Raw genomic sequence first — 25440 nt, forward strand, 5'->3', positions numbered from 1 at the left:
GCTGCACGGCCCAGGGGCTTGTGTGTTCCACCGGGGAGTGGAGACGCCGGCACTGATTTCTCTGCTGATCAGTGACAGGACAAGAGGGAATGGCCTAAGCTCTGGCTGGAGGGTGAGGTCCTTCATCCAGAATGTAGTCGGGCACTTCCCCGGGAAGCGGCCACAGCAGCAGCTTGACAGAACACCAGGAGCCTCTGGAATCCAGTTAGTCACAGCGTGGGATTGTTGGGGGCCCCTGTGCAGGGCCAGGAATTGGACTTGACAAGCCTTGTGGGTCCCTTTCCAACTCAGAATATTCTATGACTTCCTAATATTGGAATCACAACACAACACACAGAGGTTTTTCCCCTACAGCTTATCAAGGGAAAAGATGAGCACCGTTTATTGGGTAAGAGTTACACCACAGGTGCAGCCCCAGGATGTGTGTTCCTCCTGTGCCCTCAGCTGCAGGTGTTCTGTTGCTTGGGGTAAGCACAGAATAATTTGGGTTGGAAAGGCACCTTTAAACATCATCTAGTCCTTGCTTGCTGGAAGAGACCAATTGGAATGGGGAAGGCAAGACTGGTCTCCACATTCCCCCTTTGCCTTACCTTCTCCTCACCACCTCAATGGGGACACCTGCTCAGCAAGAAGGAACCCCGGAGTTGCAGATTTCTCCTGACAAATTAATACACACCTCCTTGCCTGGAAATGCTGTGTAGTTCCTGGAATATCCCTGCTCTCAGGAAGTCAGAAATGAAATATCTCTGAAAATCAGAGATACCAAAAAGAGGATGTTGAAAGGGGGATGGAGTCTGCCCTTCCCAGAAACAAGAGGCAGTAGGCCAGGTACTCACAGTGTTCTAGAGCACTTGGGAACTTTACCTTTATGGTAAATCACTGCCCTCTCAGGCATTTAGGTTATTTGGGAGGGAGCATTATGAAGAACAAGATGCACAGAGTGAAATATATGCTGGAATCTTAATGGATCTGAATCCATGAAGCATGGTGGGACATGTTAAGAGCCAGCTCTTAATGTCTGTCACAGCAAACCTGGAATTCTTCCAGAATCCTAACATTATGTTAAGTATTTTGTCAAATGAACATTTAAATCACACAGGTGGAATTCTTAAAATCCATACCACTAGTACATAGTTCTAAATCTCTTTTCATGTGTGAGTTATAGAGGTGCTGAAAACCAAACCAAACAAAAAAATCAGTATATGATAAGTAATGATTTCAAGTCAGGCCAAACAAACTTTTATGAGAAGGCTTAATTTACACATTTATTTATAGTTTAAAGAACATATCTGTACAACCTCTGGAAATACAGCTGCTTCTGCACACTGAGATACTGAAAGTATATTGGAATTCTACATACTCCAAGTAAACACAAACTGAATAGCTACAGCTATTATTGTGTCTTTATTAACTTCACAAATACTATTCAAAATACATTAAAGAGCAGTCTTTGAAACTAGCTTTTTATTAGTTAGAGCTATCTTCTGTTGAAGACAACTGTGGAAAAATAATTGATGAAGTGCTTTAATTTGGGAAAAAAATAAGATATTTAGAAAAAAAGTTATTTTTTAAAAGCTTACGATGATTTAGATTAAGACCAGTAAAAATGAGTTGCATATGCTCTATATGCTTTAAATTAAGGGCTTACAAAACTTTCAAAACTTTTTTTCTCTCTAATTTTAAAATAATTCCTAGCTTTATGTGGTATGCATGTAAGGAGTGGTGAAAGTGGTGCATCAGCCATACCTGGGGAGAGAGAAAGAGAGAGAATTGCAGCTCAACTCAACCATTATTTACCTTTCATAACTGTTAATAAAATTGAAACACAAAACTAAACCACTAAAACTAAAACTGTAGCTTGAACATCTATGTACAATCCAGTAATTATAAGAATAAACTGAAAGCTGTTTAGACATAGGTTTTTAAGTGGCAACATTTTTATTCTACCATGTTTCGCTTTCTAAACAAACTATGAAGTTGCTCCCTTATGCAAAATACAAGCAGAACATAAGATGACAAAAATATTTTAAACTCTGGAATTTCCCTCTATTTTACAGAGTTGGAACACTTACCTGCTGGTGCCAAGGACTTGAGTGATTCTAAAAGATGTGGACTAGAAAACTTGACCAAACATCTGAATGGTTCTTTTTTATCCAAAACATCCAGTTTAGGGTCACTTTTAAACATCGTCTCAAGCTGTAAACACAAAATTTAACCAGTGAGCCTAAGAAATTAATATATTTTATTTAAATGTTGTTACATTTAAACAAGACTGCTTCCAATTTGTAATGATACCATGATTCCAGCTGGAGGAATGTTGTAGTAAAATCTGAGGGTGCCACCATGTGGCAGAGTTTTCTACTAAAAGCAAGAGGCAGCTTGTTCAGTAATACTGTAAAACATTAAGTATTTCCTAGAATTTTCAATGTATCTGTTCATGCAACAAGACCTGTGCATCACTGAGAAGTCACTTATGGGGTCATACACACCATAAGCTTTGCATGTACTTAAAATAACCCTAATCTCTCATGCAGCAACACACTGCTGGTCTAAACCTACCTTTATTACAAAAACATCTACCTTTATTACAAAAACAGGTCCAAATGCTGAGTTCCCAAGGCTGAAAGACTGAAACACGATCTAAACCTATAAACAAATGTCAGGGTTTCTTACAGGGACTTTCAACTCATTTTAAAATGTCCTCCCCAAAGTTTAAAAAACCCCACAATATTTCATAAATTTGTAATTGAATCTAATTACCATTATATTAAAATTAGAAAACCCCAAATCAAATTGGTTGCTTTTCCTACCCTGTATTGTGCAAATTCGAGTTTTGGTTGGGGACCACTACCAAAAATTTCCTGGTTCAGTCTGTAAATTCTTTCTTTTTCACTTCTGTTTTCTTGAACTATCCTTATATCTGCTGCAGGAGAAAAGAGTAGGGAAAAGAAAACAGAAAGACAACGTTGTCAGCTGCTGTAATACTGTTTTTCTGATCAGATTGTTCCAATGAAAATTTGTAAATAATAGTTTTAATGATTTCATTGCACTCTCTCTTTTTTTTTTTTTTTTTTTTTGTCAGTAAGGTAGTTGTTCCTACCATTTTTATTTTCAGTTCTTACCAAGAGAAAAACACAAGCTAATGTGAGATGCTGGGCATTGAGTGGATTTGGTTCCCATGCCCAATGCCAGTCATGGGAAATATTGAGCTCTCCCAGTGCCAGTATTAGGGCACCTGGGATGGATAACAGAACAGGAATGGAGCATATGTACATTTCCTTTTGTTAATCTCATTTCTCAAGCCAGCAGCAATGGCATTTAAACTGCTTTTACATTTCAAATATACATACCATTTTCTGGTTCTACAATCTCTCGTTGCAGAGGTTTTGTAGTGTTAGTTGGGAAATTCTAAATGGAGAGAGAGGAAAAAAAAGATTTTAGTTCAGTTCTTCTTTTAGAACCACTGAAAAGAACTTTAATATATTTTATTTTATTTCTCATTCTGGAAGAATGATCTTCCAAATTTTGACCTTTACTAGAAGTCTGGAAGCCAATCTAATTTAAAAAGGAAAAACCTGTCTTAGGATATTTGTGAACATTTCCCTATTTACAAGTTTTACATGGGTGAGAAGATCAAGCACCCATTCCAACAGCCTTCAACTCATGGCTTTAGGAAGCCAAATGAAAGGATTCTAAAAAAGCTTAGGACTGAACTGCTAATAGAATTTTTTTAGTTTGAGTTTAGCCATTAAGGATTACCTTCATGAAAGGCTGTCGACCTCAGAAGTTCAATATTATTTTAACTTGATGATCTCTTGGAAAAGCTGAATTTTCCCCCTTGCTAGGGGGTGAGAACTAGGCCTGAAACAAAAAGCAAGACTTATCTTAGGATTTACTTGTGAAGGGGCTCACCTGGCTATATCTCTTAAACACAATATCTTTAAGGGAGTTTAAAGAATGACTTCGAAGCTCCATTTCACGGATGTCATGGTAATTGGAAGCAACAATCAGGGCCTTTAAATAAAAATTGAAATTGTTTTAACATCAGTCTTAATCATCACTGTGTTTGTAATATGTAAAAAAACATAGCATCTCTAGACATTGTGATGTTTTTGTTTCAAGGTAAGCAACTGCATTTAAACTAGGATTTTCATATCCGAAAAAATGTTGCAGAGATTTTTATACAGCTCAGGTTAATATTTAGAAGTGTTCACAATATTAACATAGTCTTATCAGCTGAAAAAGAAACAGACAGAATAATAATATATTTGAATTACTACTACAGAAATTTGAGGAAATTTCTAAATAGTGAAAAAAGTACGACCAAAGCTGATCACTACAAGCTAACAGAAATGAACAGCATTCCCTGATGAGCTCATGTGCTTAGTTCTTGAAGTTAACAGTGTTGACCTAAGATTCTTCAACTTCTGTGAGTCAATTTAATGGAATACTGTCCAAGACTTGGTTAAGAAATTAAATTCAGGAGCAGTAAAAATCCCAATAAACTGAATTTATTCACAATGCACAATCCAAAGATTTGGGTTTTGCCCCATTTTTATTACAAGCTAAGGAGAAAAAAACCCCAAAATGTAGTTCAGCAAATTACACTGAGTGAGGTGTCTTTACCAATCCTCCTAAAAGCAACCCCAATTATAGCTCTACATGACTGTGGGTCTGAGCAGTTTTATTCTGTACCTGACACAGCAGAGGCATGTTGCTTCTTATCACTGAGGCAGCAATGAACACATAGGGAGTCTGTGAATGGTAAACAACATAGCTGGGCTTGTACTGGTTTGGTTTTTTATATGGTGTTCCCCAGGCAACTCTAATCCAGATTGCATTATCCTCATATTCCTTAAAGGTGATGGTGACCTGATAGAAAAAGCAAGGTTTTGATTTACCAACACATTTAAGTATCCATAAAGATTTTCTTATCTCTTAACATCTCCGTTTACAAGACCCAAACATAATTTAGTACCACTGCTTGAATAAGAAAAAAACCCACTAAGTGTTGTAAGGATTGTATTTAAATAAAATTTCCACAGAAAAACAATAACCTCAAAAACTGGGATAAAAAGAACAATCACCTTTCAAACTCTAATATTGCTTTTCTTCCTGTCAACGTACATTTTTTTCTGAAGGTTTAAAATAGCTTATTACAAAAGTACTGATCTCTCTTTTGGTAAAACAATACAAAGTTGTGTGTTTAGAAGGGCTAGTGGATATAATTCCAATATGTTTCTGGAGAAACTAAATTTCTGATCAACTTGGGATTTTAGATCTAAATATAATATTTATCACTGCTCAAAGAATACACAATCAAAAGCCTGAACATTCCCTTTTCTATTCTTGTTGATTTGCTCCTTGTTTACTTCTTTTTACCTTGACTCCAAAGGTTGACTAAACAACAAAAATCCAAAAATATTGCAAAACTTCATTAGAAGAGACTGATGTGAACTGCAGCTGATTGCTGTGGGTGTGACTGGGATTTGTTGCCCTCTCCTGTTGTGAGTGGGTGACTCAGGTGATCAGCCAGAGGCATTTTCTATTCCTTTGCCCATATGAAGCTGGTGAACTAAAGCAGCTAAAGGCTTCTGCAAGCTGGGCAAAGATTTGATAAAAAACCACCTACATGCTGACTTTCTTCAAGCCAGTCACATTTCCAGACAAACTTACATTTTGTTTCCTTCCAGTGTAATTGTGAAGTCACTAAAACAGATATGCTATACATTTTTCCTATTTCACATGCAGTTCCCAACATACCCAAATGAATGATTCCATTTAATTCTTGACTCAAACTGTAAGGAACTGTAAGTTTTGAAAACAACATATTGACACCAGAGCCATGAAGTAAATTTAGAATGGATTTTAGTCTTACATTTTTCAAGGCTGACCGAATTTTTCTTTTAAACTTTTTTTTGAAATCTGTAATGTCAAAATATTCCAATTCGTCTCCTGTTATGAGAGACAAAAAAAAAAAAAAATCAGAAATAAGATCTGTGTGTACAAGAAGCAGAAATGTCTTTAGTTTTGCTGAAACAAAATTAAGCAGAAAAAATGGAAGTTGCATAGCCTTATACAAAAAGCTATATTTTAATTCTGACCCATATTATTACTATACAGAGAAAAGATTAATATTTAATTAGTAGTTACTAATGTGTAATTATTGCTTGAGAAGTTAATGGAAAGTATTCTAAAAACGTTAAAGATAATGTCCCTTGAAAAATCCATACTAGGCTGCAGTAAAATGTTAAAAATCTCTCTAAAGCAAAAATCCAGATGAGACTACATTTGTGGTTAAGAGGTAGGACATGAGACAGCACTAAGTTGCTGAGAAATGTGGGATTACAGCACGGAAAGTAATTTTACCTGATTTTTTCATCTGGTAAACAGTCCAGACTCTTTTGTCTTGGTAGATATGGTTGTCTAAGAAAAACAGGAATTGCTCAATAACATAATGTATTATCGAACAGGAATTACAGGAACAAAGAATTTTACAATACTTTTATAGACAGGTTACTTTAAAAATATCACTTCTGATAATGCAATATAATGTATTAACATTGTTAAACTACCATTCATAGCAATCATAAAAGCAAAATAGTTTCTTTATTAAGAGATGTAAAGTTCTTTTGCAATTTGGTTATAAATTACAGAAAGGCTAATAAAGGGCATCCCAGGGGTTCACTGTTTAAGGAAGGATTTTACCTCAACTGCCCAATGTAAGACAGGTGGACTGTCAGAAAAAACCTTGAGATTTAAACTATTATCTAATCAAGTTGTGAATTGATACTGGAGTTAGGAGTTCCATACTTTTGTTGATCTTGCTGTGAAAGAGGTCACATCGAATAAGATTAATCTCAAATGTGATCTGCTCACCCCAAATTCATCTGCACCCCACAAGGGTCATCACTATGTAATTAAGGGCATTATGAACTCACTCAGAAAAAATAAATGTAAATTTTAATTCACTTTTTACTTACAAATTATGTCTAGAAGTGCTGCTTGCTTTATGTCTGCAGAATTTTCCTAGAAAGAACAAGAGTGTAAGGTGAACTACAGGTCCAGAATGCTGGATCCCACTGGTTATCAAATGAAAAATAATCTCAGTACTGGTAGTTTAAAGGACATTTCATTGATGCCCACAGCACACACACTCTCTTCAAAGGCACCACACCTGGTCCCGGGTTTTGAGAAATCAACAACAAAAACTATTTCAGCAAGGTTTAAATGCTCCTCTGCAGAGCAAGAGGAACACAATTCTTACAGTGTACAAGCAATTAGAAAGGAAGTTAATGGGTATTTGTGACAATGCAACAATGACTAGTATTTTACTGTCAGGAGTTTTAACATATTGGTTATTGCTTATTTAGGCTCTACAGCACAAAAAGATTTTTAAGCAACTGGAAGACACAATTTGTTACAGATACAAGTATTTCAGAAAAAAAATGCTATTTTAAAATATGGCATTTGCTATCTGTTGAGAATAACTTAAGAATTTTTTCCTGTAGTTTGATCTACACTCCAGGTAAGCAATTTCTGAGTATGAAATTCAAAGGGAATCCTACTAAAAGCTACAGAATTCAAGATGTTTCAGTAATAACTATCTATTTGGGTTATGATATAAAAGACTTCCAGTACATATAAAGATGCCTGGTACACTAAAATAAGAGTTACATCACAGTTGGTTTTTTTTGCTTACAACATGCTGAATGGAAGTAATTCTGGCCAAGGAAAGTTAAAAAAACCCTAAACATTAAAAGTCTAAAAGATATAAGCTAGTGCTATGATTACTCATACTAAATAGCTTTAAATCAGGACTTTGTAATTAGTAGACATCTCAATCAATGCCTTTATTTTACAATTTAGAAATACACCCAGTTTTTGAAGTTTGACATATGGAGCTTTTATCTACCATACGTAACTTAGAGCTCAAAACATACATTTGCATACTTAGCACAGGTCCATTCTACACTCTTATAAATCAGAGAAAATCAACGGTGTTATTGCCAGCTCAGCTTTACATTTTCCAGACTACAAAGTGCCATTTGAGGCTGTGTTGATTAATGTTTCAGGTTTTTTCACGATGCTTCTCATGCGTCCTATATGTCACTGCCATGTTTTGAAGGACAAGATTTACCTCACAGAGTTGAACAACTTCTTGAGAAATGTTGTCCTTTATCTGGTGGAAATTTAGAGTCTGCAGCTGTGCCTCGGAGAGAAAGCCCCATTTCTGCAGCATCATCTTGATTTCATCCTTTGGGATTTTTAGCACAGTTCTTCGGATGTATTCAGCCACGGTTTCATCCATGACGGAGAGCTGAGAGACTAAAGAAGGTAAGACCAAGTCACAGGCAGGCTCAGGGGACTGGCTCCTTCGAAGGTGTACAGAGCAGCACTGGCTGACATTGATGTCAGTCCTAAATGCGGCACTGCCACAATGGCAAGTTCAAATATATGCAATAGCTTACACAGACACTGAATCATAGAATATCCTGAGTTGGAAAGGATGCACCAGGATCAAACTCCCGGCCCTGTGCAGGACACCCCAAGAATTCCACCAGCTGCCCGAGTGTTTCGTCCAAACCCTCCTTCAGCTCTGTCAGGCTTGGTGCTGTGCCCACTGCCCTGGGGAGCCTGTTCCAGTGCCCAAACCCGCGCTGGATGAAAAATCCTTTCCTGATAGCCAGTCTAAACCTCTCCTGACACAGCCCCATGCCATTCCCTGGGATCCTGCCGTCAGAGACCACTGCCTGCCCCTCCACTTCCCCTCACGAGAAAGTTGTCCCCTGCCATGAGCTTCCCCCCTCGGTCTCCTGTTCTTCAAGCCGAACAGACCAAGTCACGTCATGCCCTTAGAAGTCTCCCTTACTGACCGAGGCCGGTGCGAGCAGAGAGGTGAGGCGCTGGGGCAGCCCAGGCTTGTTGCTGTTGCCGTCTGTCCGCTCCGATGAGTGTCCGGAGCCCGCGGACACGGGGGCGCAGACCGCCGCTCCCACGCCCACCTTTTGAACCGACCAATCAGGCCCCGCGCCGTGCCCCGTCCACCCAATCACAGGGCTCCCCGCCTACAGCCCCGCCCCGCCCCGGCGCCGGCGCCGTGCGCGCTCTGCGCTCTGAGGCGGCTTCCGGCCGGGGAAACACTGCGCCCGCCCCGCGGTGAGTGAGGGGCGGCCTCGGGCAGAGCCCGCGGAAGGGGGAAAACTTCAGGGGAAAGAGGGGGTATAGGGAAAGCCTCCCCTCCTCTTGCCGCTTTCCCTTCCATCTGCCTAGTTTTGGGCGGATCGTGCCGAGCCGAGCTCGGGTCCATCTTCTGGGACCCTCCGCTCCCCGCGCGGCGTCCTGCGGAGCTCCCGGAGGGCTTTGCGGGGCAGGTGTGAGTGGGATCACATGCTTCTCCGTGGTGGCTGCCGTAAGCTGCTTTTCCTGTGTCTGTGTTTGCCCCGTGGCTTCTTTAAGGCCTCCCGGGAGCCGTGAGGGGCTGCGGACAGCGCGGGCTGGGTCAGTGGGACCCCTCTGCCTTAACAGCAGCTGCCGCAGCTCCTCGCACCCCGTGGCAGAACCCTGCTGCTGATCAGTGTTTGCTTTCCGCCGAGTGCTACCTGCCTTCCGTCACGGGATCGGGCTGCTAGAGGCGTCAGAGCCTGTCTTTTCCAACATGGAAATGTGATCCTCTTATCCCTTAATTTCGGAAGGGGAAAAGCTGTTTTACAGTAAGCAAGAATATTCTGATAGGTTCATAGAGTTCTTTGGGAAATTAATGAAATGGTGATGAGATGGAGATGCCATAGGCGGGGACACCTTTCACTAGACAGTGCTTTGGTTTTATGCTGTGTGGATCTCGTAATTCTTAATTGTGTATTCTCCAAAGGCAGAACAGGAATAGAAAGCGACTGCTTTATTAATCTGTGATACAGTGTTGTACTGTGCAGTGGTACTGGCTGTATGTTATAATAAAAATATCCCACTAATCGGGCCAAAACTCTGCTGGTGTTTCTTGTACGAACATGACCTTAAATAATTGTCAGGAAGTGAAAATCTCTTCTAGCGCTTTACTCGATCACCTATTTCAGCCTTAAATAAAATTGTAGGAATTAGTGTTCAAGTTGGTGTTCCACTTGCTCTGTTCCTTAGGATTAACACTTTCTTAATTTGTTTTGCTAACTATGAAATCAGGTATGATGCAGTTTCATCAGGTACTAAAAGTAGGTTATCTCATTCTGCTGTTGTGAGGGGGGTTGTTGGCAGAAAGTGGTCATGTCAAAAGAAAATCAATACGAATTATTTATCGACATAAAAAAAATATTATTTAGGTTCAGGGAAAGTAAGTGCATTCCACATAATTAAAAAGATCTCAAAGTAAACATAATTGACCCTTTTTCTGTTTCTTTTCCAGTCTTCATAGATATGTTTCTAAATTATTTTCCTCCATTCTAATAAGTAATGTTGGAGAACCAGTGCCTAGTTTTAGAGACCGAAATTCATGAGTAAATTTTGTAAGATTCAGCTAAGCTTATTTTATTGAAGTGGATTTTTAAATTTCTTGGAGATGCTGGTAAGTTTAGGGTCATTCTCAATGTGCCTAATCACAACATTGAGGACAGCAGGATAGAGTGACACTTCAATATCCTGGTCTGGAAGCTGTTACTGATGTTACTGAAAGGTGGAAACGAAGTCCTGAGTTTTGAGTTCCTTTGGGTTTGGATCTGGTGTGAAATCAACTGCGATTTCTCATTTCACTCATCACTGAGTATTCAAAGCCGTTGTCAAAATTCTTTGTGTAGGAAAGAGTAGTAGGAATGCAGGAGTTCTGCTGAAGTGGCACGAATGTAACCTGGAGGTAAACACCAGCCTGTTAGGGGTGGAGCTGAATTTTTTATGCTAAAAATCTATAAAAATCTTAGAGAAAACAGGATTTGAGTAAACAAAAAGTTGTTGAGATTGTGAATATTTTTTTTTCCCAAACACCAAACAGAACAATACTGTGTAACTGAGAACGTGAAACTCCAGATGTTTTGTATTACTCTAGTTAGACAGTGACATTAGCCGCGAAAATAAATGTTAAACGAGGGGAGTAGAGCGGCTTCAGAGGAATCCCGGGTTTGTCCCCCGCCCTGCTGAGGTTTGCACGGTCCTGCTGCCGCCTTGTGGGCGCTATCGGAGTGTTTGCAGCGAGTGTTCGTGTTCTGTGGCGCTGTGCAAAGCTGAGTTCTCGTTAAAGGCTTCATCTTTAACAATGTAGGTGCTCAGGTGTGATTTTTCATCGTCAGGGTTGCTAAACAGGGATTTGCATTTTGCTTTAGGAGATGGTTTTTCTGAACGGTGCGTGGATTCGTGTGGTTTGCGGGTTTTTTACCATTGACCTTAGAAAGTTGGAAAAAAAAAAGTTCTTTTCAAATGGAAAGATACTAAAGCACGGTCTAAAAAGTAGTCTTCTAGCATGTTCTAATTATATATGGAAAAAGCATCTTAGAGAAACAATTCCCTAGATCTAAACTTTCCCTTCATTGTTGTCTCTCAAGCATGGAAAGGTGAAGCTTTGGGCTGATCAGCAAAACTAAAGGAACCTAATTCAGTTTTCCTTCTGTCAGGGAACTGATTGCTTCCTATTTATGGGAGATTCTGAGCAAAGAAAGGAACTTCCCTGGGTTCCTGACATGCTGACCTCGTAGCTGATTTTGGGGAGGGAGAATGTACTGAACCCTTTGTTTCTCCACACAGGAAGTTTGAGGAAGTCAGGAGGAGAAATCTGAATGTGGAGAGAAATGAGCATTTGATACTAAATTCTGGTGTCAAACATGAAATGCCCAGAATGTTCTTCCCTGCTCTTTTGGGTCAGCCTTTGGTTGCTGCCTGCTTCTTGGGTGTCTATCGGCGATTGATGGAGAGACGGGAAGACTGATTCATGATCAGAATTCGATTTTACTGAGGTTTTCCAAGTCTTATATACCATTTCAGTGAGGTTAATAATTTCTACTACAATAATTAGGTTAGAAGATCATACAAGCAACTCATGCATTATACAACATCTTTATCGTAGGGGGTTGATTGAATCTTTTCCCTTAAACAGGTTTTAATCCCATCCTCTCATAAGCTCAAAGTTCTGTTTGTCCTTGCCACAGCATCCTAGTCACTAGACTAGTTAGGCTAATTAAGTCTGTCTTACTCTCAGACTTGTGTATTCCCACAGGTGTCTGCAGTTTTATTTGAATTCTGTAGTACATGTAGGTTCCTTTTGCAATTAGTGTGAAATATTTAATGTATTGAACACATGTATAGATCAATTTTCAGATTAGGGATGAGTATCACATCTTGATAATTTCTATGTTGATTGCTGTTAGGAGAGTTGAGATGCTAAGTGTCCCCAAGGTTGCTTACACAAGGAATTATCTCCTCATTTTTCTAAACAGAAATATTAGTGTTGGAAGTTCAGTGTCATTATCAGAAAATTCCCAGCTTTAGGCCTTTGATTTTTTTAGAAAAAATCTGATTTATGTTGGAAGCCATAACCCTAGAATACCCTATGTTTTCCCTACTTAAGGAGAAACCAGACAGAATATGATACTGGAATGAGACAATTTCTTAATTTTTTTCCCCAGAAGAATAGCATAGATTTAGAAATTGGTTTAGGAAGTTTTTCAACTATTTATTAGTTGAAAACTAATAAATAAATTAATTTATTAATTATCCATGTCTTCTGTGTTCAGAGACTAATAATTTATAGAAGTTAGTATTTTTCAAGGTATTTTAACCAAATCGTTTAGGTACCTATGTGAAGTAATTTTTATCAAGGAAGGAAAAATTGCACTGAATCTTATATCAAACATATTAAAGGGCAGAACATTTCTGTGCAAACCAGTGAAATACATCAGTGCCACTATGTAAAAAGATAATTTCTGTACTTCTCTCCAAATATTCACTTCAGATATTAACATTTGCCTAGCATTTTGCAGTTCTAAAGCAGTTTCTGTATTTTCTAAATAGTGTTCTTTTACTTCACTTCCAATATTTCTTGTACAGAAATTGTGTGTTTACTTTGGCTTTCTTTAACCCTGCATTTCTGTTAGTAGTTTCCTCAGAGCAATTTATATTGCTTATTCACAATTTTTTTCTGGGATTTTTTTTTGCTTTGTTTTGTCTTCCCAGTATTCTTTTATAGATCAAGTCCCAATGAGCTACGACCTATATAAAATTCTGTTCATTTGGATTTAATTTCTGGTAAGATGGCAACAAGAACTCAGCACAATTTAATGTTTAATGTTATTAAAAAAAAAAAATGAAGGAAACCAATGTTCTTTCTTCACACACATTGTTGTTTCTCTTGAAACTCTTTTGTTTGTAAGAGTCATTCCCCTCCAGCAAAAAGATTTCAGCCTTCCCTGCTCATTTATAGACCACTGTCTAATCTGACATTCTAAATCAGAGCAGTGTTGAGTACTGGGATCACTGCTCCCTCATAGCTTGAGAAGTGCTTAAAGCCTCCAAAGAAGCACAGGAAGATATTTTGCTACTTAGTCCATCATCTCCTAGAAGAACTGAGTGCTAGAACTTGAAACATTCTAATATTGAATGTGTTTTGAAAATTTCAGGAGTCCTGATCTATGGACTGGTGTGACAGTCCATAAGAGCTTTGATTTGTAGTATCTATCTATTCTGCAAGAGCCACCATTGGAAAATCCCTTGGAGGTGTTAGAAGGTGTTGACTGATGAAGGTGGCTTTCACCCACAGTCTGAGAACACTTCTGCAAGCCGTGGCAGTGATTACTGCTCTTAGTTTAGAGATAAGGAATCTTCCCTTGAAATGCTCTGTTTGACTTCTGGCCTGTGCTGCTGTGCATTCCCTGTTTCATTAGGACACTGCTCTTGCTTTCTCCTGAGACTGCCAGCTCTGGTGACAGTTCCAGGAAGTGCAGGCAGAGGCTAAATGATGAAGAGCTTTAATAATCATCTGGGTTCACACATGTTCAAGTAACACGTAGTAACACAGAGCAGGTCACCCTCTCAGGGGAATGCTAACTCCTGAGCTATCAAAAAAGCTCTGCTGATAAATTTAAAACATATTGACTTTGTGTGGCGTGCAATCAAAAGCTGGTGGCAATAACACAGCAGGGTTCTTAATCACTTTGCTGTTCCAGTCGTGCTTCTGCTGTCATATTTCTAAAGGTTCATTTGTTAATTTGTTGAAAAGAATGCTTAAGCAACTTGTACAGTTTCCAACAACTTCTGTGCTCAGAGTAAGTGTAGTGTAATATTTAACTCCCAGATAGTATGGGGGAAGGTTTTTGGAAGCAATCACTACAACACTGCGTGGAACATATTCTCATGGTTCTCAAGTGGCTTTTAAATGTTTGGGTTTGTAAAATGAAGTTTGCTTGTGGGCATCTAACTCTTGTTAAGCTGAACACATGATGGGAAGTACTGGATATATGACTGTATGTGGCTCTTTAATCTGAATATATTCCTTGAGCATTCTGGGATTTGCAGTGGTGATTGTAACTGTCAGCACTGCAGCTCAGTTTTGGGATTTTGCAATTGTAAAATCTGACCATTGGCTACTTGTGTTTGCCCAGTCTGTCTAGCAGGAGTGTTAAGACAGCAATGGCTGCTTAGTACAGTTGTAGTGGTGTTTGCCTGATGTATTGCAACTGGAAAGGTGATTCCTTTGGGAGAAGCGGAAATGACAAAATACTAAGCAAACAAACAAACAGAGATCTGTCTAATTCAGTGGCAGTATAGGCCATAAAAAAAAAAAAAAAAAAAAAAAGGTACCAAGATGAGCCTGTTTGTCCTGCTATGAACTGAACTTTTCTTCTCCCCTTTGTGGTGATCTTCCTGAAAAAAAAAAACCTGTCATCTTCCTTCAGGCATTTTCATATAACGCTTTCAGTCCATTTCAGCTAAAGAACTTTCTCCCTCCCCACAGAACTCTGCAGGAAAGGGTGTTCCTCCGTAGTGTTCCAGAGAGAAAACAAGAGGGAAACCTAAGTGCTTCCTTCCACTGTGTGATGGAGTGGAGGGTTCATGTAGAAGACCAATCCCATTGCTTTTCAAAGGAGCACAGTGAAAGAGCAAGAGGCAACAACATGGAGTTTCAAGAAAGGACATTTCAATTCTTAGTGATTTTAAAAAAAAACTATCATTACTGTTATGATAAAGTGATTAAGTACTGTTTTTTAAAGAATTACCAATGTCTGGATTAGAATTTTTTAAAAAGCTGTGTAGATAGCTAAAAAAGATGCCAGTTCTCTGAGTGCTGTAATGGAGTAACATTGTGCTTCCTGTTGTAATCTTTGTAAAAGGTAGAAAGAAAATGGCATGCACTTAACTTTTTAAAGCAAGAAAGCAGAGAATTGAAGTGGGAAGTTTAAAAGATAATCTGAAGTTCAAGAAAGATTAATGCTGCTAGAGAGTCCCTGAAAATTAAAATCTCAGCTGTGTGCTTATGTCTGTGGTAGCCAAGGTTATGAACTTCTAGTTGAGTGTTAACATTTGAGTTGTTTCGAAGATCAGACACGCTGTGTTTAATGACTGTAACTGTGGAATAAAAATTATACCCATTAAACTGCATTTTGATCTCAAATATTGTTAAAATAACCCTGTGATAAGATCTTACCTGTTAAATCAGACTTGCTAGTGACACTATTTTAATGTTGGCAGGTGGAAATTTTCTCAGATTCTTGTCCTTGTGCTACTAAAATCATCCCCTAACTAAAGATGCATCCAGACCTGTCTCCTCATCTGCACACTGAAGAGTGTAACCTAATTATCAGTCTGCTCAAGAAGTGTCACAAGGAGGTAAGAAGTGTTGAGCACAGAAAGGAGTGGGTGGGTTGGGGAAATGAGTGTCGGATAAATTAGTGATGTTGTTATCTGATCATGGAGAGAAGCCCTCCTCTAGGCAGAACAGCCATGGGCTGGAGCTGGTGTGTTTTCACTGAGGAGCTGCCTGATGACTGTATGTAAAATCATGCCAGTGATTTATTTAGGAAATATAACATACCTGAAAATTTTTACTGCTACAGCTTAACAGGGACTTATTTTAATGACTGAAAGAACTTCTGCACCTCTTAGTACAGTGTATCTCTCAAAAAGTAACAATAAAATCAGCTTCAAATGCCCTCTTTCTGTAAGCTCATGGCATTTCCATATTCCAGCTGCCCCTGGGGAGATGCTTCAGTGTGGTTCTAATCAGATGTGTTAATGGGGATCCCAACAGCCACATGCTTGATGTTCAGTGCTTGGAGAGCTAATTGGGAATTACTGTTGGACTTCCATCTTCTTAACAGGCACCTACTCAAGGATGTGAAATGTTAAATTGTCTTCAGGCTTCTCCAGGCTCTTCCTTGCGTCATGATTATAGAATTGTCGTCTCACTTGTTTAAAAGCCTTTTTAAAAACTTGTTTTGTCTACATCTTCTGTATCTCTGGATGTAGAAGATTTGGCCCCTGCACTGGAAGCTTTCTGCAGCATCTTTTCAATGTTAATTATTTCCCCAGTATATTCTAAATAGATGTTCTGCAGAGATAATCTTGCTCTATTAGTGCATAACAGTTAAATTTCATCGTTTCTACTGAGATAAAAATATATTCAAGTATTCACTCTGAATGTGAAAACCACGACATGCACTCTACAGTATTTTCATCTCCATGGTTAGTTGTGATGTTGATACTTTTTTCTAATGCAATTAGATTCTAAGACAATACAAATGTCAGCTTCACTGTTTTGAACAGAATTGTAAATTTTTCTTTTCAAGCACCATTACAGGATGAGAACCAAAGCTGATAATTCACAAAACGTGAGAGAAGACATTTTATCTGAAAGAAGGCTAACAACATTTTTGCAAGATTTTAATGTGGCTAAAGTAACATATTAAAAAACATTTTCAGCACCACACTTTGTTATGGTTTCTAAATTACAGCAGTGAAGGGAGCAGAATTTTAATATTAAAATTCATTTGCAGGGAGTATATTGTATTGGTTTTCTTCAGCAACATGTAATTTGTTTTTGTTGGCACTTGGAGTGCAGTATCCTGAAACATCAGCACTCTGCAGTCTGTTGATACCATCTCATGGGTGGTACTTTCCATTCCACTGCTCCTGTGCAGAACATCTCCAAGCATTAAAAATAGAGGTTGAATTAAATGTAGGAGTTATGCTTTTCTTTCGAGTTCAGAAACTTTAATTTGCCTAAAAATGCTTTAGGTAGTTTGGGAGATTGTAGAAACTTTTTTCCTTTCATTTTTTAATTTAGTGGGTTTTTTTGGGTTTTTTTTGCAACAACTTTAATGTTGTAATGTGGGTAAACATTCAGTAGCTAGAATTAAGTGAGAAGACTACGTGTTCATTAAATACTGTACTATCAAAAGGATTCCAAATGATCATTTTTTATTCTCAGTTAGGAGAATAGGCAGTATGTAAGCAATACAAAGTGTTGTAATTATTTTTTTCATAATTGTGAAAACAGATCCAATTAGGAAAGAAAAATACATTCAGATCTGTCCTGCATGCATAGAGGAGCTTTCTGTGCTTCGAGTAGGAATGCAGGAATATTGATTTACTGCTTGCAAGTAATGAATGGTTGGCTGGGTTTTTGTTTGTGGTTTTGGGTTTTTTTTTGTTTTAAATGAATGTCAGGATAGAAATACCATGGACTTGTGTGATGTAGATTATTAGACTGCCTTGAGACCTGGAACTAAAAGGTGCACTGGAACTCCTTGGAAGCAAGAGATTCAAAATAATCTATTGTCAATCTGACTTATGAAGGGACTGAGAGCAGCAATAATAGTCATGCACAGGATTATATTCACTTGGTTTTGTTTGAAGTTGATCTTTACATGAAGAGGAATTACTTTTGTCAGTCATGTGCTCAGCTGGGAGAGGATGTTGGTGCTGGCAGTCTCAGAAGAAAAAGGGGTGAGGATGACTTTCTCACATTCAGTTGAAAGGGAGCAATACATTTTCATTTGAAATTCAAGGGGAATGTACTGAAATAGTCTTTTTAAGTTGAAGTCGGTGAAATCTGAAGTCAGTGATCTTAATGAGTTATTGGTGACTACTTGTTATTTTCTTATAATGCCAAAATGTCCTAAGAACCTTCATCTACAATTTAAATCACCATTCCTGAGGGCTGAAAAGCATTATTTTTTAATTGGGTGTCCATTTTCACAACAGTCAATTTGATTTACTTTATCCCTAATCTAGAACCTGCCCTGTATATCAGGCTTTGTATCTAGTGAGGAGAGGTTAATGGGATTCCTATTTCATGTCATGTTGTTTTTTTTTTAATAACTCCACTCTGGTGCCAAGCATGTGCTATAAATAGACCATTTTTTATAGGCGGCAGCTCAAATAAATGTGTATTGTCTTGCAGTTGTATCACTGTAATAGGTGTAATAGCTGTTTTTGAGAAACTGATTCTTTGTTTCCCTTATAATCTCAGCCAAGAAGTTGACATTTTGGGAATCTGGCTAAATAAACATAGATTAAACCCTCTGTATGCACTACTCAGAGTGGAGCTGGCTTGAGCATTCACCTTGAAATTTAACATGCAGGTATGCAAGTAGAATACAAAATTAAATCTGGATGAGCTGGAATGAACATGTTGTAAAAGTAAGATCTGCGTGTAGTAAAGCAACCACTTATTCAGTGCAACTGCTTCAGAGTCATCTGATGCCCTTTATAAATCACAGAGGTATAAACAAGCTAATTAGAGCACTGCAATAGTTAAGTGTTTGTCATAAACTTTATTAACCCGCTCCTGCTTCAGTTGTGTTCTCTTGGCTGAGATCTTGTTCCTTGTTTGGATCTTTAATAGTGTCCATGTATCACTTGTATGAATCCACCCAGCTGCTGGTCAGCTATGGAAATGCACATAGGTTTCCCTCTGAAATATGGAAGGGACTTCATTTGCATCTGTTTTGTTCTTCTGGGTATTTTTTTTTTTTTAATTTAAATTAATTAAAGGCCTGCAAGATAGACCCGGACTGGAGTCCTGCCACAGTCCGGAATGGAGTAGGTTGTAGCAAAACCGCAGACCGGATTTTAGCCAGAGTCCGGAATGGAGTGGGTTGGAGCAAAACCCCAGACCGGATTCTGGCCGGAGTCCGGAATGGAGTGGGTTGAAGCAAAAACGCGACGGGATTTTAGCCAGGGTCCGGAATGGAGTCGCCCAGTTGGAGGGAAAACCCAGACTGGACTCCGGCCAGAGTCTGGAATGGAGTTGCCTGGTTAGAGCAAAAACCTGGACCAGATTTTGCTGTTGTCTCCATTAATTTTGTAGCTGCAAATATCTATTAAAAATCCTCTCCTTCAAGTCTTCTGAATCACTTGGATGCTCTGCTCTCAGGTTCTGCCATGAGGTTCTGTGGCATGGCACAAGCATCCTCCTGAAAAGCAGTCCTTGTACAACCATGCATTCTGGGAGTGATTTAATGCCCGGTAGCATGGAATTGCTTTGTGAAATCCTGGCTAAGAGGACAGATTTTTATGGTGAACACCACCATGTTAGCTGTGGTGAGCCCTCAGTTTTTTAGAAACTTAGAACATTTAAATGTGTATAAGGCCCACAACTGAGTTGTGCCATAAAGATGGTGAATGCATCCTATTTATTAACCTCAAGATCCAGAGAAATTTTTTATATTGATTGTAATGTTCCAATCAGTTAAGCCCAGTGCCTGCATCTCTTGGACCAACACCACGTTCTTCATGTAGCTGAGATAATGGAGCACTGAATCCTTTGCCTCTCAAGGTAACAAAGAAACAATGAAAACTAATGTAGGGAGGACATTGCCTCTGTATCACAACCTGGAGTGCAGAATATTTATTTTTTGTACATTATTTAACCTAGTGTGAGTGAGAGTTGTGAGACTGACTTCTAGATCAATAAAATGTATGTTCTGCATTTAAACAATTGCTTTATCTTAGTCCTTTAGTCTGCTTACACAGGGTGAGTACCTTCAACTTTCAGCAAGGCAGGGCTGGCTCAATGAGCTTCAGGAGAACCTCTGCCTAACTGGGGTTTTCAGAAGAAAGGGAAAGGAAAAGAAGACCAGGATATGTTGAAAAATGCAAATGAATTTAAATAAATTTCGAGCTTCAGAGGAACAAACCTTTGAATTGTAATTTTTTGTCTCCTTAACTCATCAGCACAATGTTTTGAAGTTTTTTGGCCATTGCAATGATATTGACCGTGAGATGAGGAAGTGCTTAAAAAAAGAGGTAAGCAATAAATTATAAATAATGTGAACTAAATGCTTAATAAAAAATGGGAAAGAACTAGAGTTGCTTTTTACTAAGTAGTATGAATCAATAAATGTAAGCACATTCTGCTGTGGCACTTGAGACCAAATCTAAATTTTTTAAAATTAATTTGTCAAGTAAAATCTGGCATTAACAAATGGTGTGGTGTATTTTTTTAATAGGCAAAAATAGGCAAACACATTTTAATGAAACAAATATTGCAGATAGGAACTGACACTTCACAGATTGCTTCTGACTTTTTCCTTAATTTTTTTTTAGTAGTGGTATTTGCACAGGATTTAATATAAAGCAGTAATGGTCACCTCTGCTAAGTGACACTTAAAGCTGAAGTCAGTTACACTGACTGAAACTACTTAATGAGTTGCTGAGTTAGGCCCTAAATGAAAATATCTGCAGATATGAAGGAATGAAGACTGTGGGAGTTCATTTAGATTAATAGGCTTAATTTGTTTTAATAGGCACATTTTCAGAAGACTGTTCTTTATATTTATGGTGGTTGTACCTACAGGACAACATATAAATGAACATTTCACACACCTTTTAACTTGAAACTATACTTAAATTTTAACATAAATTTCACCATACTAAAAAGTTTCTTTCTATATAATCTTACTATTTTTACTTTTTCTTCCATTGAAGCCTTTACATTAAAGGAGTTCTTGATTATTATATTTGTTTGCCTTCTTAAAATGTGCTTATATTGATATACCATTACTAGGAAGCCCCTGAAAGTTTGTTCACAAATATTGAATAGGTACAAATGTAGCTTTTAAAGATCCATTGTTCTCATTCTACATAAAAACCTGGATGGGTTATTGAAAAATTAAATATTGGCAAGGGAAAAAGTTAAGCATTCTGTAAATGTTAAGTAATGTTTTGGGTCATTATTTCAGTTATAGACCAATCAGTATAATGGATGAAAAACTGCAAATCCTTTTCAAAATCAATTTCTTTAGTAGTTTATTACATTATATAGAGAATTTAATATTTTTGGTTTATTTGGGTTTTATTCTTGATACCAATTATTAAAATATTGAACAAATATATGCTCTAACCTAAGAACAAGAATAATTTGCTTCTTGTGAAATAAATATCAAATGATGCATTGATTTTTAATTTTTCATTTGTTTGAGCCATGAAAGTTTCTTTTTTGTTTGCAATGAAAGAAAGACTCTTCAAGCTTCTGCTAGTGCAGGGGCATGCTTGAAAGCATGGTAGTCTTATACATGTATCTTAACTGTGAGGGCTTTCTTGATTCCATTTTACACTGGAGTCCTGCCTCTGTTGTGGTTCTTGTTTAACCATTTATAATCTCTGCATGCCTTACCCTCATTCAATCCAAATTTGCCTTTGTTCCTTTAATCTTGGTATCCTGCTTTATCTGTGCATATAATTAATGACCAGGATCAAAAATAGACCAAGCCTGTGATGACAAAATTCTTGTTTCAGAGGGCAGATACACATTAATCAGTATTTTGTAAAAGGAAAAGAGCTTGACCTGTCTGCTAGAATAGCTCCAGTGCAACCTTTTTTCCTAGTTCATGTGTGAAGTGTAGCTGTCATATGTTAGATCACTGTGTAATTAAGTTCCTCCTTAAGATAAACTGAATATTCTTTATTAGAATGTTCTAGTACTCTTTAGCTTAATAACCTCAAACTTAGAAACCTATATTTTAATGCAATAAATGTTAATTTCAAAGTAAAAATGAAGCCATATCTAGATACTAATAAGAGCTGAATTTCCAGTGCATCAGTGAAATACACTGTTTCTGTTCCTGGGTAAAAAATGCTCTCTACAGTTTTAAATTTGACAAAACTGTTTAATGATAACAGCCGATCTATTAATTTCCTTATCTGTTTGCAGTATGAAGAAAACAGGCGCAGAAACCGGGAGAAACGACAGAGGATAATAAATGCTCACAAGGCCTCTGAGAAGTGAGCTGTGCTGCGGCTCATAGGGACATTCACTTGGAAGCTGACAGAATGCTTGTGTTTCACCACCTATGTTCAGCCTGTGGTTTGTGAAATGGTGACAAAATAAATGCATCTAATACATATTCGTTCCCAACAAGGCAAACACTTTGGAAAAATAAATACATCGCTCACAACCGAACCTAATTTTTGACCCCTAAAAGAAAACTACTGTGGCAAGTCTTTGTTTTGGCAGTTTGATGATTGTTAAGTAATGAGCACTCGGTGTGTGTGCCTTACTATGTGTTCAGGGCAGCTGTGTTCCCCACTTTGTATTGAGTTGTATTTATTTCCTTGTGTTTAGCAGTTTCTCCTTCATAATCTAGGTTTCGTAGCTTTTTTCTTTGTTTTTCATTGCAAAACACTAAATTACTTTTCCATCGCTTCTTGTAATATTGCGATAAAACTTCTTAAATGGATTAGGAAAAAGAAATTTTAAACAGATGTGGCTTGAAATTGGAAATTGTCTATCAAGGAATGATTGGAGTTCTAGTATTTTTATTGGAGCTAAAAGGATGAAGCTACTGTCTTCAGCTGAGAAGATTACAAATCCTCCCTGCCAACCATATGTACACTGTAGACTGTTGTAAGACAATTTGTTCATCATACCCAAAGCAAGCGGCTTTAGAAATTCAGAGGGGAACGTTTCCAGGGATTTACAAAGCTTCCCCTTGATTTTTGTTGAGTACAATCAATGTGTGCTGAGTGATTTTTTTGAAGAGGAGTGCTACCGAAAATACAAGCTAAAGTTCTTCCATTTTCTCTGGTACAGAGGTGAAGTCAAGTTATGACTGTTGAGGTTGAAGCAAAGCTGACACTGAAATGAAAGTGTAACTTTCTCCAGCAAGTCAATGTGTACTGTGTTACCAAGTTGCCTGTAAAAGATGTTTATTTACCATCAAACTGATGAAAGCCCAGAACAAGTCTCAGAATTCAGAAGGTTTGATATCAAAACATACAGTGGTTTGTCCAGTGATGGAGGTGCTTCTTTGTATATGTGGATTCACATTACTTTTAAATAATGCCTCTGTTCTGCCTAGCAGCAAAAGACTTTTATAGAAAATAAATTTTGTTGAGCCAAACATACAAAGTATCTAGAAACCTTTTGGAAAAAAGGTGCCTATTCTACAGTGAATTACATGGTTTGTTGTAAGAACCATTGTTGCTACTCAATCTTGAAATTGGTACATGCCCCTATTTTTGGAAGAAAATGATACTTTGTGAGCTGTTTTGAAGGGCGAATTAGATAGAATAATTTGTTATTTTTCAGTACCTGGATAGACCAAATTAAATCGGTAAAATTAAACATAAATGTTTTCAGTGAAAAGTCCAAGCAAAGCTGAAGCAATTGTTTCTGCATCTTGACACTCTGTTTCTTAGAACAAGTAAACGATGCACTGTTTGAATTAATACTTGAATGGTTGGAAGTGGTGCAGCCTTTATTGGTGCTTTTCAGAGAATTTTCAAAGAGTACTTTGTAGTGAACTCCCCTATCTGGGAACTCTGCATCCATGATACTTCTTCCATTTGAGATGACACAACCTACTTCAGGCAAGCTCTTAAATATGTAGTCTTTAAGTAAATAAATAAATTGAGAATTGTTCCAGAGATGAGGTTGAGAAGCTGCTATCTGAGTGCAGAAGCACTGAAGCTTTTGTTTCTTTAATCAGCCTCTGTGAGTCCCAATCTTTCACACAGCAACAAAATCAGAAACCAAGAGCCACTTAACACAGCTCATTAGTCAGAATCATGTTTGCAAAGATCAATGTGCTTAGTGAATGGGAGACCAAATGGCACACACAATTCCTATTGATACTTTCAACTGCATTTATTTATAAATCTATTTTACAGATCAGCTTTGTTTACCTAGTGAAAGTCTGATCATGGTCTTCCTTCTATTTCTCTTTGCTAATTGCCCACTAGTAGTGTGATATGAGAGCGCCCATTGATTCCTGTGGGTTTTGTTCCTTTTGTTTGACAGAGAGTTAGTTCTCATTGCTAATTTGATCTTGAATGGTGCAATAATGCTGGTGATTTATCTGACAGAGAAAGGGGTAAGGGTGAAATAATAAATGTGGGTTTTTTTCTTGTTTCCTAAAGTGAAGCAGGATCAAAAATAAACCTTAAATAAAATGAATAAATAAACCTGAAATAAACCTTATCTCTATAGACTTTGAAGACACTTTATTGCCATGTCATTTGTCTATAGGAGCATTTTGCCCATTGTTCTTTCTGAAAGAGCGTATTTAAAACAGAAAAGAAATTTGATGTAATTTGTGTTGAATTTCATGTGAGAAGCTCATGGGTGTTTTCCGTGGGAAAGTGAAGAAGGAAGAAACTGGGCAACGGGCAGCTCTGGCCATAATGGTGAGGATTTTCCATATTGAAGTGCCATAAAAGTCTAGGAGGACAGGAGGACAGAGCAAAGAGAATTATAACTGTCCTGCAAAATCCCTCCAGTTTTACCAGAAACACGTGGTAACACTCTTTGTAGTATACTTTCTCTTGCTGGAAACAAAATGACATTCTGTTTTCCTTATATAATTGTTTTAAACAATTATTTTTTAGTAGAAGGAAAAATCCTCTGCTGAAAGCAGCAGTGTAGTGTAAGAACAGCAGGGTGAGTTCTTGCTCTGGCGTTAATTTCTTTATACAACAGGGCTTGAATCCAGTGCTCCTGTTAAGCTGCAGTGCTGAGTGTTAATATGAATGTGTCACTCAGCTTTCCCTGTAAACTTTAGTTGGCAACATCCTCAAGGAATTATGTCCTTTGTTGCTGATTAAGACGATAAAGAGTGGTTTCTAGACCTCAAAGCCTTGATTTGGTTGAGCTGACTGTACAGTTTGGGTGAGGACTAGTCCTGTGAGTTAGTTATTCCCTCTGTCGCTGGAAATTACACTAATGAATATTTCCGATGTATTACACAATTTGCTGAAGCTCCACACCTCATGTATAAAGTGTATTCACCAGTCAGGCATTCCTGCATTTGGTACTGCCTGTGCTTTAAAAAAATCATTACATCTAATACATTTTTTTTTCTGATATAAATGAAAGCACATTTCTGTGGAATACCTAAATGGATTTAAATAAGTGGAAAACTGATACCAGATTCTGATAGTTGAGTTAAAAATAAATTATTAACATTAATGCTTTTGGCAAAGGAGATGCTCTACCTGGAAAACACAATGGATTTTAGTGCTGTAACTTAT

The 25440-nt window shown here is 37.9% G+C and overlaps 2 protein-coding genes across 4 annotated transcripts; one reads left to right on the forward strand and one right to left on the reverse strand.

Moving 5' to 3' along the window:
- Nucleotides 1-1210: 1210 nt before the first annotated feature.
- CENPN (centromere protein N) lies at nt 1211-8319 on the reverse strand. The gene is made up of 10 exons (XM_066327289.1): nt 8141-8319; nt 6984-7029; nt 6370-6426; nt 5879-5955; nt 4696-4872; nt 3913-4014; nt 3351-3408; nt 2811-2923; nt 2073-2196; nt 1211-1746 (listed from the first exon to the last, which is right to left on the reverse strand). Exons 1-10 carry the CDS (start codon nt 8309-8311, stop codon nt 1637-1639), a joined length of 1035 nt encoding a protein of 344 aa, XP_066183386.1. The 5' UTR covers nt 8312-8319; the 3' UTR covers nt 1211-1636.
- Nucleotides 8320-9101: 782 nt separating this feature from the next.
- On the forward strand, nt 9102-24408 carry CMC2 (C-X9-C motif containing 2). Of its 3 annotated transcripts, none has more exons than XM_066327548.1 (4): nt 9102-9159; nt 15658-15795; nt 20146-20217; nt 22124-24408. In XM_066327548.1, the coding sequence occupies exons 2-4, from the start codon at nt 15715-15717 to the stop codon at nt 22196-22198; spliced, it is 228 nt and encodes a 75-aa protein (XP_066183645.1). In that variant the 5' UTR covers nt 9102-9159; nt 15658-15714; the 3' UTR covers nt 22199-24408. The 3 variants fall into 3 exon arrangements, with proteins under 3 accessions (XP_066183645.1, XP_066183647.1, XP_066183646.1); XM_066327550.1 differs by lacking the exon at nt 9102-9159 and adding an exon at nt 9549-9636; XM_066327549.1 differs by lacking the exon at nt 9102-9159 and adding an exon at nt 13141-13218.
- The last annotated feature ends 1032 nt before the right edge of the window (nt 24409-25440 follow it).

This window comes from Sylvia atricapilla, chromosome 12 (assembly GCF_009819655.1).
Source record: "Sylvia atricapilla isolate bSylAtr1 chromosome 12, bSylAtr1.pri, whole genome shotgun sequence".
Classification (NCBI taxonomy): Eukaryota; Metazoa; Chordata; class Aves; order Passeriformes; family Sylviidae; genus Sylvia; species Sylvia atricapilla.